The sequence below is a fragment of the Rhipicephalus sanguineus genome, chromosome 3 (genome assembly GCF_013339695.2).
Source record: "Rhipicephalus sanguineus isolate Rsan-2018 chromosome 3, BIME_Rsan_1.4, whole genome shotgun sequence".
Taxonomy (NCBI): domain Eukaryota; kingdom Metazoa; phylum Arthropoda; class Arachnida; order Ixodida; family Ixodidae; genus Rhipicephalus; species Rhipicephalus sanguineus.
In genome coordinates, this window is record NC_051178.1 from 37675781 (window position 1) to 37692603 (window position 16823).

Consider the following 16823-nt stretch of genomic DNA (forward strand, 5'->3'; position numbering starts at 1 on the left):
CTGCATGTAACGAAAACATGCGTGTAACCAAATATTGCCGGCATTCGTCAATTTCATTACATCCAGGTTCAACTGTATACACAGAAATGCACATGTGCAATACATCCTGCTGTTCACTCATGGCAAACAGCAAGGTGTCGTAATGTACACCTTCAAGAGCACTTAGAAAGGTCGGAGGGGCAGAGATGGCTTCTTGACACAGCACTGTCCACAGTGTGGATGCACCCGCTTTTTTGATGGCATTACAGTTATTGCTAGACACAGGAATTGGCTCATAACAAAAGCAGCAATGATAGAGGAAAAAAGGGGCGATCAGTCATCCTTTCGAGAAAAAGAGTTATCTCTCTTGTGTGGCACATACGGTGATGCGCCAGTTCCTTGAATGATGTCGTTTAGTTTGTCATTGTCGTGAGCAAATGGCACGATGTATCACACATGGGCATTTTTTTTTGTGTGTGTATGGGTGTGTTTGTTTGTTTTTGTTGTGAAATTAAGAAGTGGTTGGAAGTCGGCGCCTGTCTCCTTTTTTTCATCTGTTGTGCGCAAAACAAAAGTTTTGTTCATTTTAGAAAACTGTTGATATGCCAGGAGAGAGAATCTGCAGTTAAACTTCTCAAATCTTTGACTTCACTATATTAAAGTAGAATCAGCATTTTATGCGAAGTATACAGATCTTTTTTTTTTACAATAGAGATATTTTATAATTATGTTGACAGTCAGGCACCTGTTGTCATTGCACGTGAACTCTTATGTTGAAGTGGAAGTACCCTGTTGCCATAAAGCTATGTTTGAAATGCAAACTTACAAAGCCTGTTTAACAACTTAGGGGAAGAGCGGGAATCAAGTCGCAAAAATAGCCAAAACAATCAATTCTTGGAAAACACTCGTTTTGGCATCTGCACTCTTATTTACGCAGTATAGAAACGATTACGCTGAAAACGCACTAAAAAACAGCGCCCGAAAAAAACAATTTTGTAAGCAAGGTCGATGTAAAAGAAGCCCGAAATCGCGCTAAAGCGGCGCAATTCGCGGCCTCGTATCTTGTCTTTCCCACCACCAAGCGCCGCCATCTAGGCATCGTTTCAAAACTGCTCAAAGTCCCGCTCCTCTCACTTACGATCACCGCGTACAAAAAGCACAAACAACAAAAAATCGGAGGGCGTTCTCCCGAACCTTGCGTTCGTTTTCGCAGTGCTCCTATAGGCGCAGCGCACGACATCATCGAGGCGCTTTGTGTTTACCAGCGGAGTGCTCGTGAGCTAGGCCTTCTTTCGCAACACAGACGTCGGACTCTGCCCAGGCAGCGCTCAGAAAAACACCGCCACGAGCGCTCTCATTGCAGCCCTGGCGCTCACTGGGCAGTACAAAGAGAGCCGTCTGCAAGCGAATGTGCACAGGCCACCTCTTTCATTGGTGTCGAGGCGCGGTTTCCTGAAAATCAAGGTCCTGGAAGGCTTCTTCTGCCAATCCACGCTTCAGAAACTCTTTTACATATGACGAGCTCACCTGCGGAATCTGATACACAACTAGTGACGTGCTAAGTAACCTTGTACAGTGCCAATACAATACAGTCGAACCCGACTATATCGAACCCGTTTACATCGAATTATCCTGTATATCGAACAACTTCTAAACACGGTACAGTTACAGTGAGAATATATAGCAAAAATTACGTATTACATCGAACAAGAGTAGCAGCGACACCCGATATATCGAACGTCAAGTGGGGCAAAAGTGCCCCCAGAAGTTGGCTTTCCCTCGTAGCGGCAGAGAAACCGGCGCTTTTCCCCACTGCTCACTCCAAAAGTGGTTTAACCCGGTGGCGCATGGCCCACTCTCCCAGCCAGTGCCACCGCGCTAAGCCTACATTGTGCGAGCACAGCGCCACATCTTGCTCGGGGGCTGTTAATCCTAACTGCAGCCAATACGCGAGATGCACGCGCGCCATGAGGCACAAACGACTTTACAGGGGGTGCTAGCACCCCCACAACATCTTTGTTTTTGTCGGCACCAATTTCGCACAAACCTTTCTCAATCCCAAGTTTTTTACCACAATTTCGTGCACAATAGTTTTTGGCAAGTTTAACTGTTCCGATATCATACGCACACTCAATCTGCTGTCAGAGCGGAAAAGATTTCGAACTTTCACTACGTTTTCATCACTTTTTGCCGTTAAAGGGCGTCCTGACCGTTACTCATCTTGCTCAACTTGCTCTCTTCCCTCCCGAAACAATTTGTGCCACTCAAAAACAAAAACACTATCAACCCACGGCATCACTCCCATAAGCAGTCTTGATCATATTATGCGCAGTTTTACCCAGTTTGAAGCAGAAGTGACTGTGGAGATGACCCCAGCGCAGTAACATTCTTTACCACGTCTTGGCGGCAGTCCTACTACTTTCCGGACACACCCTATATCCATGGCCCACAGAATTCTATAGAGTTGGTAACTGTGGAGAACTCCCGAAATTGCTTTTGTGCTGATTATTCAACCCATTTTCCAGAGAGCCCAGAATAGCTTATTTTGACTCTGGTATAGTGCAGAGTGACATTGCAAAACAAGTGGCCTCTTTCATGCCGAACGAGATTGCTTGCGACATTTGTTTCCTGAACAATTTAGGTCGCTTGCAAGGTGTGTTTAGTGCTCGTGTTTGCTACTACAAAACACCATATTTGGTGCATCGAAAAAACAGCAGGAAGGGGTAGGTGGAACCTTGCGATGAAAAAAATGCGTAAACAGGGGGTGGGTGCTCGAGCCAACGTTTTAACAAGTGGACTTGTCTTCTTCAAGGCTTCAAGTTCCGGTGTTGAAGAGGACAAGTCCACTTGTCGAAACGTCGGCTCGAGTACCCGGTTTACAGATTTTTTTCATATCTGGTGCTTAAGATGGGTAGCTCAATTATGGAACTACACTGGTTGTAGAAAGTCGCAATACAATGTGCCCTCTCCAGTTCTGGAGGCATTCAGAGTTCCCCTTGCCCCCCAGTGGCTGCCAGAAAAAATTCTCCTCAGCTTTGGTGGCTGCTCTGTTGCACTGCACACAATTTGAATAAAGAATGTGACCACAAAAAACTCCATCTCCCTCAACTAATTCACCACCTTTGTGGCAGCAGTGAAATTTTGATGTATTAAAATCATAGGCAAACCCACTGTGTTATGATTGAGGTTAAAATTGCGTAGTGTTTCACAGATATGAGGCAATGAAAGGTTAAATACTTCGTTATATTGAGGTTTACAGCTGCAAACTTAAATGAAATGCTGCAATACAGAAGTATTCACTGCAACTACCTAAAATGTGATTGGAGAAAATTTTATAAACCTTGCCTGTTCTTTTAATAACACAGTACGAAAGTATTATCATGGCATGGCTCTATGATGTGGTTTAAAATTCCTGCTTATTGTTTTCTATGCAATGTGAGCACCAAGCATCACCACGGACCTGAATTTCACAGACAAATGTGACTCATGGTTTCTGTGCTGCTCCGATTAGGAAACCCACAGCGGGCGACCATCAGGACAGCCTCTCTTTGGCAAAAATGCAAAGAAAGTGACTGACAATCCTCACGAAAACTGCTGTAGGCTATGATTTTCTTTGTTTACCTGCTGCACCTAGATTAATCTCCACTGCAATATGCTTTGCCTTACATGCAAAAGACGGGAATGTGGTTAAAGTGCAGTTTTCTGTGCAGTGTTGTGCAGGTTTGCTTAGCTAGGGTAACCGGAAAGAGACCACACACAGTGGTGCTATCGCTTTGTGCCTTTGCTAACCAGCAACTGGCCCTTGTCTGCATTAAGGCGAGATCCAACAACAGACTTTGTGACAGCATACCTTGGAGCCTGACCACAATGGGGATCTTCAGGTCAAGCGTCTCGGCTGCCTGGATGACACCCTCTGCAATGATGTCGCACCGCATTATGCCACCAAAGATGTTCACCAGGATGGCTTGCACCTGAAACACACAGTCTTGGCTTGCAACAGAGACAGTCCCAGCAGATTTGATGCCTCGGCGCAGCATGCGATTGTCACAGCTGGCAGAAAAAGAATTCTACATTCACCACTAGTGGCGCTGGCTAACACTAAAGGGGCTACTTTTCGCATAACTACCCAATAAGGTCGAATGGCTGCTGCTGTAGCTCGAATGATACAGCAGCGGATGCGTAATTCAAAGGATCTGGGTTCGGTCGGCACCTGCGGCCAGTCGTTTTCTTTTCGCCCGCTTTAATCTATTTCCATTGATGTAATACAGTTAAACCTCAATATAATGAAGCTGATAAAATCGCCAACTTACTTTATGTTGAATATCGGTCTTTTATACATGGTATGGTCACCAGTGGATTCTTTTTTTTACATGGAAGGTGCAGCAAGAAATGCCCAAGTATTCTGGCAGTGAAAAAAAAATATTACAGCATCTCCCGCTAAAGGGGACCATAAGGCGATGCGAAGCCGGAGCACTTGCACGATCACGTTCCGTTGGCGTTCGTTGGGCATGCTAACAACCTCGCGTCGCGGAACGCGAAGAGGAACACTATGCGCGTCGTGTCTTCCCTCTAGCCTGGCCGTTAATTCTCACAGGGCGAGCGCGGAACGCGGTCGACAGGCGCGCGAGAGGGAGGCAGTGTAGGAGAGAGGGGGAGGGGACACGCTTGCCCTCATCATGGCGCTGCGCAGGAGAGAATTTTGGCATGTCGAGCCCACATTTCAGAGGAGTCAACTGAAGCAAGTGCTGGACTGAACGCGTGCAGCGCTCTACCACTTGAAGGAGAGGAGACTAGAGGAGGAGAGTAGCGCATGCGCCGCGAGAGCAGAAGTGAGAATGCAGGAGACGCGCAAGCAGGTGCTGGTAGAGAAGTGGAGGGAGTAAGCGCAGCTGTTGGAGAGAGGGAAGTAGGAGAGTCTCGCATGCATAGTGTGAGTGCAGACTACCAGGCCGCGGGACATACCCCCGAGCAAGAGATGCTTCGCACCTAAAAAGCTAACTTAATAACATGAAAAAAAGGGTTTTGTTGACCCTGAAAACTGGCTGCCATATTTACAGCAAACTCCTCATCTAAACTTCTGCATGCAGTCATAATCAGTGTGAGCTAAGCTATCGCGCACATTCTGCCACGCCGTCAAAGCCTCGGGTATTGCCCAGAGCGATACAACACTGCTCCCCCCATTCAGTGCATTGACCACACAATGTCAAAAGCCAATGCAAAACACCAAAAAGAGGTTCATTTCAAATGCACAGGTCACAGCAGAAATTACGGCAACCTTCTTAGCACATGCTAACTGCGTTATCTTGCAATACTGCGCTTCCACCATGTCTGAAAAATCGAGCAAGACCTGGTGTGATGTCCGAAATGTCGGTTTCTGCTAAGCACTGGCTCAGTCTTGTAAGTGGTCTTTATTACAGCACACCCACATAATGTTATAGAGTTAGTATCGATGTGGCAAATAATTTGGAGCAGCTAAAAAATAATCGCTCAGCTGCACAAAAACATGGTGCAGTGGTGCACTCACCAAAAGAGGTTTTACTTGAGGTAAAAGCACCTGTTAGCTACGAATGCTCCCGCTGGGAATTTTTCTCTGCTTCAGCGAGTGCCGAATAGTCCCATTCGACTTCACGATGATAGAGTGACCTTCTCCTCGCTGATTGCCAAGACCCAAGTCTAAGTGATGCATAGAGCTGAATATGCAACTATGCTGCTGCATAGCGTATAATAGCAGTGATACCAGGGTGCCCTTCGTCTTAGCAGTTCCGGCAGTCAGGCGGAGAGCACACGATGCATCCTTTCACTCCCCACAACTGCCAGCAACTCTAGCAGCTGCTTTCTAGCGTGCAACGAGCAGTTTGATAAACACATTCACAGCAGCAGTGTGTAACTGAAACATTTGACCACTGGCACCAGTGAAACTTTGTGGTACTGAAATCATGGATAGACATGCTTCATTACATTGAGGTTAACAATGCATTATGTGCTATGGAAATCAATCTCTAAAAAGTCGAATACTTTATTAATTGAGAATTTTATTACACAGAAGTAACTAATTACTACACTTCAAATAAAATTCTGCTATGCGTTCCTTTGCTTTATTATCTGTTGACTTCATTAGGTTGGAAAGGAACATGCCCCTCAATACATTCCCCAGTGACTTATCTTTGTCTATCCTTGCATGCAATCTATAATGCAAGTATTTTTGAGGCACCTTCTGTGAAGAAAAATTCTTTTGACGACCATACACTTTGCATAAAATGTTCAATTGCAATGCAATGAAGTTTACACATAAAGTAAATTGCTGATTTTACTGACTGTTATATTAGGTAATTTATGTTGAACCGCAGTACAATACTGGGAATAGTTGGAAAATCATTACATGCTGTACTACACTGGCTGCTGCTACTGGATGATGACCCAGCCAGACTCGATACGCTTTTGGTTAACCGGGTGATAGCCACAGGTGGTCACCTTCGGATCAGGAAGTGATGAGCCGGAAGGCCTCGGTGACCTGCTTGGCTGTGGCACCCCCTCCGACATCCAGGAAGTTGGCCGGGCTGCCACCGTGAAGCTTGATGATGTCCATAGTTGCCATGGCCAGCCCGCACCATTAACTGCAGCAGCCAGAGGCACTCTAGTGGCACAAATGCACATGCACAGTGCAACAAGGCAGAAGTGATAGAAAATTGTTGAACAGGGATGAGGATTGTTGCAACGCTGGTTCATCCATGGTTGTCATCCTACCGTGCAGTTGCACGCGGTGACAGCATGCAACTCTATGGCAGAACGACAACAACGGGAGAGTGAGCCATCTGCCTGGCATCTAGTTAGAGGAGGCATTGGTTCAGCAGTTGTCTAGGGCACTCATGTTCTGTGCTGTTTTAAACACGGACACAGCTGAACCAAGATACCATATCAAAACCATATAGTAGACTGACTTAATCATTGTATCAAACAGTTGTTACATGTCCGTAAAAATCCCATACAGAACCAATCTACTACAGTACTATGCATATACTATAGTCACCTCTATGACCAATATACACCTTGACTATGTGCTCCTCTCAAGCTCTTTCTACCCATCGGATAAAAACATTTCTCAGTGACCTCCAGCCAGATATCTATTGTGCTGTACACTCAAACCTTGATATAACGAACTTGGATATAACGAATTATCTGTTATAACTAAGTAAACAGAATAATAGTCTTGTCATAGATACAGTGTTAAAAATAAACGTTTATAACGAATTTTCGGATATAACGAAGTTATTTCCGTGGCAGATGCGACTTTGTTATAATGACGTTTGAGTGTAAAGCGTTTTATTTAATAACAATGATATCTGGGATTTTACGTCCCAAAAACACAATATGATTATGAGGGACGCCATAGTGGAGGGCTCTGGAAATTTCGACCATCTAGTGTTCTTTAATGTGCACTGACATCGCACAGTACATGGGACCCTTGCATTTCACCTCCATTGAAATGCGACTGCTGCGGCCCGGGTCCAACCTGCGACCTTCGGGTCAGCAGCCGAGCATACCATAACCACTGTTTCACTGAGGTGGGCTCTTTTTTATTTGCATCATGCACTGAAAGATAAAATAGCACACAATACTACCAAAAGAATAAACTTTCATCAACACTAAAGTTTGTTTGGTTATAGAGCATTGTCACTGTCGCCTCGAAGCAACAGCATGGCTACGTAGAAAGGCAGCAGTAGAAAGAAGGCTGTGAATTATACAGCATTTGACATTTAGCGTTTGCAATGTGGCAAGAAGTTGAACCTGCAAGATGGTGTTCAGCGGGAACATGCCATATCCAGTCATTCACAGTAGTAGTTGTTCAAGCCATAACGAACTCGCGCAGCTGGACACACCCACTACTCACCGAGGCAGCCGATGTCCCCGTCGAGGGCAATGTAGTTGAGGTTGCTCTCGTGGGCCTCCTTCTCACGGATGTCCTGCTGGGTCCAGTCACGCAGGTCAAACAGCTCCTTTTGCCTGAAGGCCGCATTGTCGTCAAAGCGGCACTTGGCATCTAAGCAGTACACTGCACACACACACACACACACCAGTCCTCTGAATGCCATCACATAAACACCCTCAAGTGTGAAACATTACTCCTTGGCACTGAAAGCACTATAGTAAAATGCACGCCCATTGATTTGACTCTGTCTAACTCCGTTTTTTTTTTTTTATTGTTAATTTCATCCCAAGCCTGCACCATACCTCACTAATCTTTTTTCATCATTTTGGCCGCCTGACTTCGCACTGCTATTTTTAAAACCAAAAGGAACCATGTTATACTGCTGTATTTCCATGAAGCATAACCACAAATATCTGTTTCGTGGAAAACTGAGAACATTGAGCAGCACTGCATTCATGCCACTATGATAACAGGCCTAGAGGTGTGGGAATATGTATTAAAAAATTTCTAATAACAAATCGAATAGCATTCAATTTGATTCGGTACTTGACTCAAATAGTGCATATTCAAAATAACTAATATTTTTCTGCATGGGAAGACCTTAAAGGAACAAAATATTGAAACAGGAAGGGGTCATTTTCCTTGTTTTAATCACTGAAAAATTATAGGTGTAACCTTAAGGTAGGTCACCACCTTCAAAAACGCAAATTTTTGAAAAAAAAAAGCAATTTTTTGGGTTTTAATATATTCCAGCTCCCTGTCTATTCAAGAATATTCAGCTAAAAGAATTATGTAGTTATCTTGAGCCGTTCGAAAAGTTATGACCATTTTTACAACCCCTCCTAGGAACATCCAAAACTGAAACTGAAGGTTTCCAATTCCACAACACCTGCCATCTTGTCACAAATGTCTTTTCGTATACATATTACACAATGCTTAGTTGCATAAGTACATTCGAAAGCTTGTGGACCATGTTGTTTTCTATTTATTTTAAAATTTCCACTACGCAGCTGCGGCACCCTGTTCTTTAAGTTGCGCGTGTTTTCGCTCGAGTGTCTATGCTTTCTTGTATGTGATTTCGAGCTCTTAGACCTAGTTCCGGCTTTTCAAGGAGAATGTTATAGTATGACATGAAATATTGCCAAGTATAGGACAAAAAAGAAGCGTCAACGCAAGTTGGAGAATCAATATGCCACGCACTGTGGAACACGTGGATTAAGTCAGATGGAGACACAAACGAGCTAGGAAAGCTCGCTCAAGAGGAAATTGTGCTGCTTCAAAAGAAGTCCCAAGCTATGAGCCTGGTGAATATCAGGCATATTTAGCGTTTCTTTGTTACATGAACATTTGGTTCAAATCCTTAAGGCCGTTTTTCTCAAAACGTGATTTCTTGCATCCTACAATTATGCGAACAGTGTTAACTTTCCTTCAAATAAATATTTTCATATAAAATTTTTCGTGCTGTTTCTTTATAGGAGGAACTGTGCATTCAAGCAGAATGATTGAAAACTAGGGGTAACTTTTTGTACTATCGCCAATCGCGTGCAAAACAAACCTGAAAAATATTAACTTTATCAGTTTTTATTATAATGCACCTCAGCTTAGAGATATGGTGGTCGTGGAGGTTAGATGCACAGGATATTGTCCTTACTATGTACCTGCCAAGTCGCGCTTGAATTGCACCAACAGACTGTTGGCGCAACATGCACATTTTGGCACATTTTGATTTTTATAAACTTTATTTTTTACATTTTTGGCTATTTAGTCATTTTAAAGTTTAAATTTACCTGCGCCCTACAAGCTAAAACTATAATTATAAGTTTTAGACTAAAACTGTAAAATGTTTTCTCGAAAGTGGTGGCCTACCTGAATCACAATCACTGTGCACGCTTTATTAATGCTGCCAGTATAGGCACACGTAATTTATGTTTGAGTATAAAAACTAACTCTTCTGGTTAAAATCACAGTAGACTATGAATAGCACTTGCTCCGCTGCTTTTCTTTTCATAAACAGACCTTTGTTGTTGTTGTCCTCGATGAGTGGGTTGATTTCAACCAGTGTGGCGTCATACTTGAGGAACACTTTGTACACGTTCTCTATTAGGGTCACCGCCTGCACCAGAGAGAGAAGGCAATGCCCTCCTTTATATACTAGTAACTGCGTCACACATTTCATCACATCTTGCACTTGGCTATCATCTATGCTTCACACAAATGACATCTGTACCTTTGCCCATAGGATGCTCTTTACACTGAAATATTATGCGCAAATAATGTATTGCAATAAGCTCAGTTTGTTCGTCATCAGTTTCAACTCCGCTTGTGGCATTAGTTGGGCAGGCCCAGTCTTGTGATGTGTTTGTCGAAGATTGAAGTACCGTATTTACTCGAATCTAACGCGCACCTTTTTTCCGGAAAAACGAGTCCAAAAATCGCATGCGCGTTAGAATCGAGTACCGAAAAAAAAAAAGAAACTCAGTTATCGTATTGCCATCGACATTTCAAAATGGCCGCCTCCTACGATTTCTGCCATTTTTTCAGTTCGTACGTGTGCTGAGGAGATTGTCATCCCGCTCTGCGTTCGCATCGACGGCATGGAAGTGCCGACTCCAAATACTCGACGAGTGTACCACGATGCCGCAATTAAAAGAATAGTTATTACATGTGCAGAGAGACGGACGGAAATCGGGCCGCATCGCGGTCGTTCGGATATAGTTCGGAGTTCCCGAAACGTGCGTGCGAGACTGGCGCAAACAGAAGCAGAAGATTTTTTACAGCAAAGCTTCACGAAAAGATTTCAGTGGACCAAAGCAGGGCCGGTTTCCCGAAATCGAAGAGCGTTGACAGCGACGAGGACTGATCCATTACGCGACTCGTCTCGCCGCCGTAGTGGTGACAGTTCTAGCGGCAAGGCCCGCTTTTTGACCTTGTGTTTTACTTTTTGAAACTTTAGTTCTTTAAAACCCAAATACATGTTCTTCTGAATGTGCGAAGTTTGGACTCCTACGGACTTTTTTTGTTCTTTTCTCTCACGAAAAATGGGTGCGCGTTACAATCGATGTATTACTTTTTTTTTTTTTTTGGTCGCGGAAAACGGGTGCGCGTTGCAATCGAGGGCGCGGTAGAATCGAGTAAATACGGTAACTTGTCCACGGCATACCACCTACATCTTTCTCTATTCGCCTGTGACATATTAGAGTTTCTCACAATAATACCTAGAGGGAAATCTGGCGCCACTGTCTATGCAAATTCCTTAAAGGGCGCCGTTGCCGCGATGGGAATGACGGTATACGTGCCTGCGAGGCCTGCATTGCCTGGTGTTGAGCGAGGCTTCGGCTAAAAATGGATGCGACTGCGCAAATAAAGCTTCTATGAAACAAAACTTTTATAAACGGATCTTATTCACACGTATTATATTCTAGAATAAAAGCCCACTCACCTGTACGACATAACCAAACGTCGAAAGAAAGAAACAGACGACGCGCAGTCGCAGAGTGAACGCTGACCTTGTCGTCTGCCTTCCAAGTTTAGCAGCCGTTCGTTACTTTTTACACTTTGTAAAATTGTACATCAACGCATAAGTTTCCAAAGTTAAATGATCTCGTTTCTGAAGGTCACTACGTGCTCCTTCAGTACGAAATCAACCATTCTGACACAAGGAACGCGTTGAAGCCAGACACGTCTTCGAGGTGTCCGGGCTCTTCGTAAACGATACCAATCAGAGCCAAGTCCAAAGCGCACATATACAGTCATTCCCATGCATACAACAGCTCACTAGCGCCAGATTTCCCTCTAGGTAATTGTGAGAAACTCTATGGTCTGCGATACACCAGAGTTTTGACCAACCAACTGTATGGGCATGACCACTAATAGGTGCCCAAACTCCAATGAAAGAAAGAAGTTTTTGTCAGTGTGTCATGCTGGTTTTATGCGCTAGGTTGCTAGCCGAAATCAAATTTAAATCCGAGTCATTTGCACACCAACAGTGTATGCCTAACTCAGTTTGCTTCAGAACGAGGCATGCATTGAGGAGAGAGTGTCAAGCAATGGGCTAATTCCATTAAGAGCAGGTTCCTGAAGTTTACTTTGCTGCAATGCAAACGTATTGCGTGCACATGTTCCATTAAATTCGTCATAAAATGAGCACTGGGACACAGCCATTGAAAGCTCTTTCTGAGGTTGCTGTGCAGTCAGTGCAAAAAAAAATTCCTTTGCTTTGTCAACGTCACATTTGCCTGTCTCACATTTGCCTACCACATTTGATGACCTCAGTGTTGTAAACAGTATGGAGAAACTCACATAGAATTAACAACACCACATCCTAAACGATTTCACTGCAGCTCGCTATCTCGCGAGAAAGCAGTTTTAGAAGTTCTCCAAGAATTTCACCCCATAGAGATACTTGCCCCATCGACTGCTGCTGGGTGGAAGCCAAGGCCCCGGACGAGTTCGGCAGTGCGATCCTTATCAACACCCTTGGTGATGTCGATGGGCAGCTTGAGGATGGCCTCAGGGTTTTCCTTGGCCACTTCCTCAATGTTGACTCCACCCTGGGGACGAGGCCACGATCACTGGGCCCTGCAAAAAACACCCACACTCTTTGGACAGTGGATATAAAACAGCTTTCAAGTAGAATTCACTGTAATCACAGGTAACAAAGGACAGAACCTTCCTCATTCTTACTCAGTGAGGCACAAATTATGTCGCTATAAGCTTCCTGCTTCATCTCAATCCTGAATTAAAGTCATGAAGCTGTAGAGGCAGCCACACTTAACGTGACAAGCTCTAATGTATCTCTCCGCAATTATTCAGGAAACGTCGTGCTGCCAATGTGGCTCGTATCTGCAAGTGATCTTGGTCGGCAAGAAAAAAAGGTGTAATATGTGAATGCTCCAGACTTGTACACGTTACACAGATGAAGTAACCGATTACAATTACTTCCTTTAAAATGTAATTCATTACAGTGGTCAATTACACCCCCAGAAAAGTAACTGAGCAATTACAGAAATGCAATCGATTAGTTTTGCGTTACTGTCCTTCAAAATTTTATTGCCATAACACAATAACTGAAGTTTACTCAGACTACAACGAACTACTTGTGGCTTCCATGGTCGAGAGAAGGTGGGAGGCTTGCGTGAAGGCTGGCAGGCTTGCAGTGGCTTCTGTGATATAGTAGTGTTGCACGCTATTAACTTTCAACAGGAGTTGTTCTTCAATCTTGTTGTCACTGATTCTTCCACATTTTCTAAGAGGTTACCTGCTGCACTGAACACTCTCTCAATGCATGCGCTGGAGACAAGGGTAGTACTATAATGCAGGAACACCTTGTGCAACAGCTCGTAGTAGCGCAGTGCTTCAATGCTAGCGTCCATGTCCTCCACGAAGTGTCGCGCTTCGCTGTTGCTGGCGGTTGGGTAAGACGTTGCAGGTAAGGCCAAGAAAAGGTGAAAAAATAGGCTGTAGGGCCATCCCGTAGAGTGGTCGCATATTTTGAAGACTGGTTAACAACTTGATTTGGAAAAAAAAATGTAATTAATCCTTGGTAATCAATCACAAGAAAATGTAATTGAATTATGCAGAATGTTAGTTTTGAGGAGAAATCAATTATATTAAAAATTACAAGAAAATGTAATTGATTACAGGCAATCAATTGCTTGCAATGCATTACATACAACTCTGGAATGCTCAGTGATAAAGCTGACTCAGAAGACCATTGCTGAACACATGCATCGCAGTCGCCAAAATTCGTGACGCTGTAATGCGTCTCGCTCGATTCTTTGGACATATGTGCACGCGATGTCACAAAACAAAACTTGCATAGGGAAGCACAGAAGCGGTTCAGAAGAAAGTGCACAGGACAGGAAAGACGCTCACTTGCAACTGATGATCACTGTGAAAAAACTTCCCACCATGAAAGTTTATGCACAAGCGCAGTCACAACAAAAAATATTTCCACTGTAAGCAGAGCACAAAAAGTACTAATGCCATATTGCAGAGAAGTACAAAAACTATCAGAAAGATAGCAACTATACTAGAAAGGGACTTTGATTCCTTCCCCATCAAATGTACCAACGGCACACTGATGCACATGTCTGCATCCATGTTTATCTGGTCTGCCTCAAGAATTTCTCTTTCACGCTGGCCCTTTGCTCAACCTGTGACCTCTGCGTCCTCAAAACGTGCTATGCAACCGCATTTTCTGCAGTGCACAGGTAGGTGTGCCCCGTCATTTTGAGCCTTCAGTGATGTCCAGTACTCTCCAAGCCTGTTGTGTGGTGAAAAACAGAGTTAAAAAATCTCAAGAACTGTAGTGTGTCATTGTCAGGAAGTTCTGTCGTGAATGAGAGCGAACACTGTTTAAAACAGCTCAAGACACTGCAAGCTACTTCTGCATTGCTAACATTAGCGGGATAAAAACAATAAAATCGTCAACATATCTACATAGTACTTTTAAAACATGTGAACAGTTCAATTTTTGCTGAAGTATGTGGCAGTCAAGATTTGCAAGATAGATTTCACACAAAACGGACGCCACACACGGCCTAATGCAAATCCCTCTTACTGTTAAAACTAGCAAATGTAGAAGCTAGGTAGCATGTCAATAGCTCAATAGAATTATCTGCCGTAATTAGGCAACCATTCTGAAAAGACCACACCGTAAGAGTCAACTGCCTCCCGGACAGTCCATTATATCGGGACAAGGACCAGATATACAGTCGAACCCACTTATAACGATTCCAGACATAACGATTTATCCATTATAACCGAACATATTTCAAGTTTTTTCCTATGCTACCCATTGAAACTGCGTCCACATATAGCAAACATTTTTCAATGCCTCTTACTTTTACAATGAACATTTCGGACACGGTCGCGGTGAAAATATGGCGAATAGGAACCGAAAAAAAAATGAAAACAGGCCTCTTAAAGCGTGAGAAAGGCGCATGCTCACGCATGCCCCGCTCCAGTTTATTCGCGACTAAGATATCCTAGACCGGCGAGCACCGCAAGCAGATTTTGGACACTGCGAGCGAGGTCGCTCACTTTTCAGACGTTTTATCAGTGGCAGAATGGCAGCAAGAAAAAAAATAATAAATAGGAGGCAGCATCAGTCCTTGCAGTCAACTTTCACGCGGCAACCTTTTCTGATGCCGTACTCTGCAGCTATGACCGCCTACGATGAACCAAGCAATGTCTTGGAGTGCAAGAAACTGTTGTGTCGTGCAACCTCTGGCAATACAACACATGGTGACAATATAACAGAAGCCATAAATGCAAGATGCGATAACCGCGATAACTTTTCATGGCACAAAAAGTTCACTGCACCCCTCAAATCGTCGATGCCACAATGTGCCACAAAAGGTGTTCTGTCTTTTCAGTAACAGTAGAGACTGGTCGATCAATGAGTATTTACGGATTCCATGCACAGTGATGCTACTGGCTTAGGCCACTTTGGAGCAGCTTTTGGAGCAGGCAAAATTGCGTTTTGGAGCAGCAAAACTAGCTTTTGGAGCAGGTGCTCTGCCTTCAACAATTCATTCTGAGCCGAAGAATTCTTAAAGAAGTAATAAACATCGACCACAGCAGCGTCGACATCCGAGCCAACAGCACTCAAGCCGCGGGCAAATGAGTTGTGCACTTTGTGCAAGCAGCACTCTCCTACATCTATGATGTCAGGGTATGCTTCCTGCATCTTTTTTCTGAAGCTTTTCATTGCATCAGGGCCACCCGTAGAAAAGCAAATGACATTTTTCTGCGGCAGGTCCATCATTGCTCTCCGCACTTCACTAGCCAAAATTTCCGAAGTCGCAGAGCCCAGCCAGAAAGACTGTAGGTGTTCCACAACTCGCTGCATTTTGTTGGAGAAATAACTACAACATCAAGTTGTTGGCACCTCTGTTCAGGAAGAGGGGTCTCGTCAATGCTAACAGATAAAACCACATCCGGCTTGTTCAGCTCGTCAAGCACAAGTTTCTTGAAATGCGGCCCGAGGCCATCACTAACTATGTAGGATGCCTTGAACCTCTTACTGCTTCGCTGTAAGAGATTCCGAAACTCTTCGGAATCTCCAAATAAATAAGAGATTCCGAAACTGCTTCGCTGTTTCGGAATCTCCAAATAACTTGGGAAACAAGGCAGTTGCTGTGTCGGCCCACGAGTATGGGATGGATGCCCTTGAGAGTCATGCCAAGCACCAACAGAATTTCTGCGTTTGTCACGCGGTCACACTGCAAAATGTTCCATGGACTGCCGAATTCCAAAGTCGGCTGGATCGTTTTCGGCCGCTGCAGCCCACCTGAAGCGTCTCAATGACGACTGGTAGCATCAATGTACCGTTTCATGGCTGCATGTCGCTTGACTGCTGCTACGCCATGTTGCCTACAGTTGATGCTTTGATTACAAAAAAAAAAAAAACACAAAACGCAGTTCCTTCGTCCGCTTGACAACACCATATTGATACAGTATAACCTCATTACAACAGACCTTCATAGTGAAGAGGATTTTGGTCTGTTGTAAAGGGAGTATGTAAAATCCAAGTACTGTTACAACAGACTTTCGTGTAAACACTGATTGGGTCTGTTATAACCGGAGAGAATTACGAGTCACAAAACATGATCTTATTTTTAACGGGGCACCAAAAAAAATGCGATTTTTGGAAAATCGCATTTTCCAGTTTCTGTAGCCCATTTCTATCTGATTCCAAAATATCTTCAATGAAAACTACGTAGAAGTGCTATAAAAAATTTGTTTTGCGTCTGCCGACTTGGCGAAAATTGCGGAAATATAAAAAAAGCGTTTTTCAAAATTATAGCTCGGCAACGGCGCAACTAGGCGCCACCATTTTGGGCTCGTCGTAAAGAGCATTTCTCCGCGTTCAAGTTCTCCGTTTCAGCTGGCTCCTCCATTCAGTAACAAG

At 44.0% G+C, this 16823-nt stretch overlaps 1 protein-coding gene across 1 annotated transcript in view; it reads right to left on the minus strand.

Annotated features, from left to right (window-relative positions):
* LOC119386568 (succinate--CoA ligase [ADP-forming] subunit beta, mitochondrial-like) overlaps window positions 1-16823 on the minus strand; it is a 43033-nt gene that overhangs the window by 10308 nt on the left and 15902 nt on the right. The window contains 7 exon segments of the mRNA XM_049413182.1: window positions 3830-3964; window positions 6451-6585; window positions 6588-6593; window positions 7868-8029; window positions 9923-10011; window positions 12305-12459; window positions 12461-12484. Coding sequence (XP_049269139.1) covers window positions 3830-3964; window positions 6451-6585; window positions 6588-6593; window positions 7868-8029; window positions 9923-10011; window positions 12305-12459; window positions 12461-12484 — 706 coding nt within the window.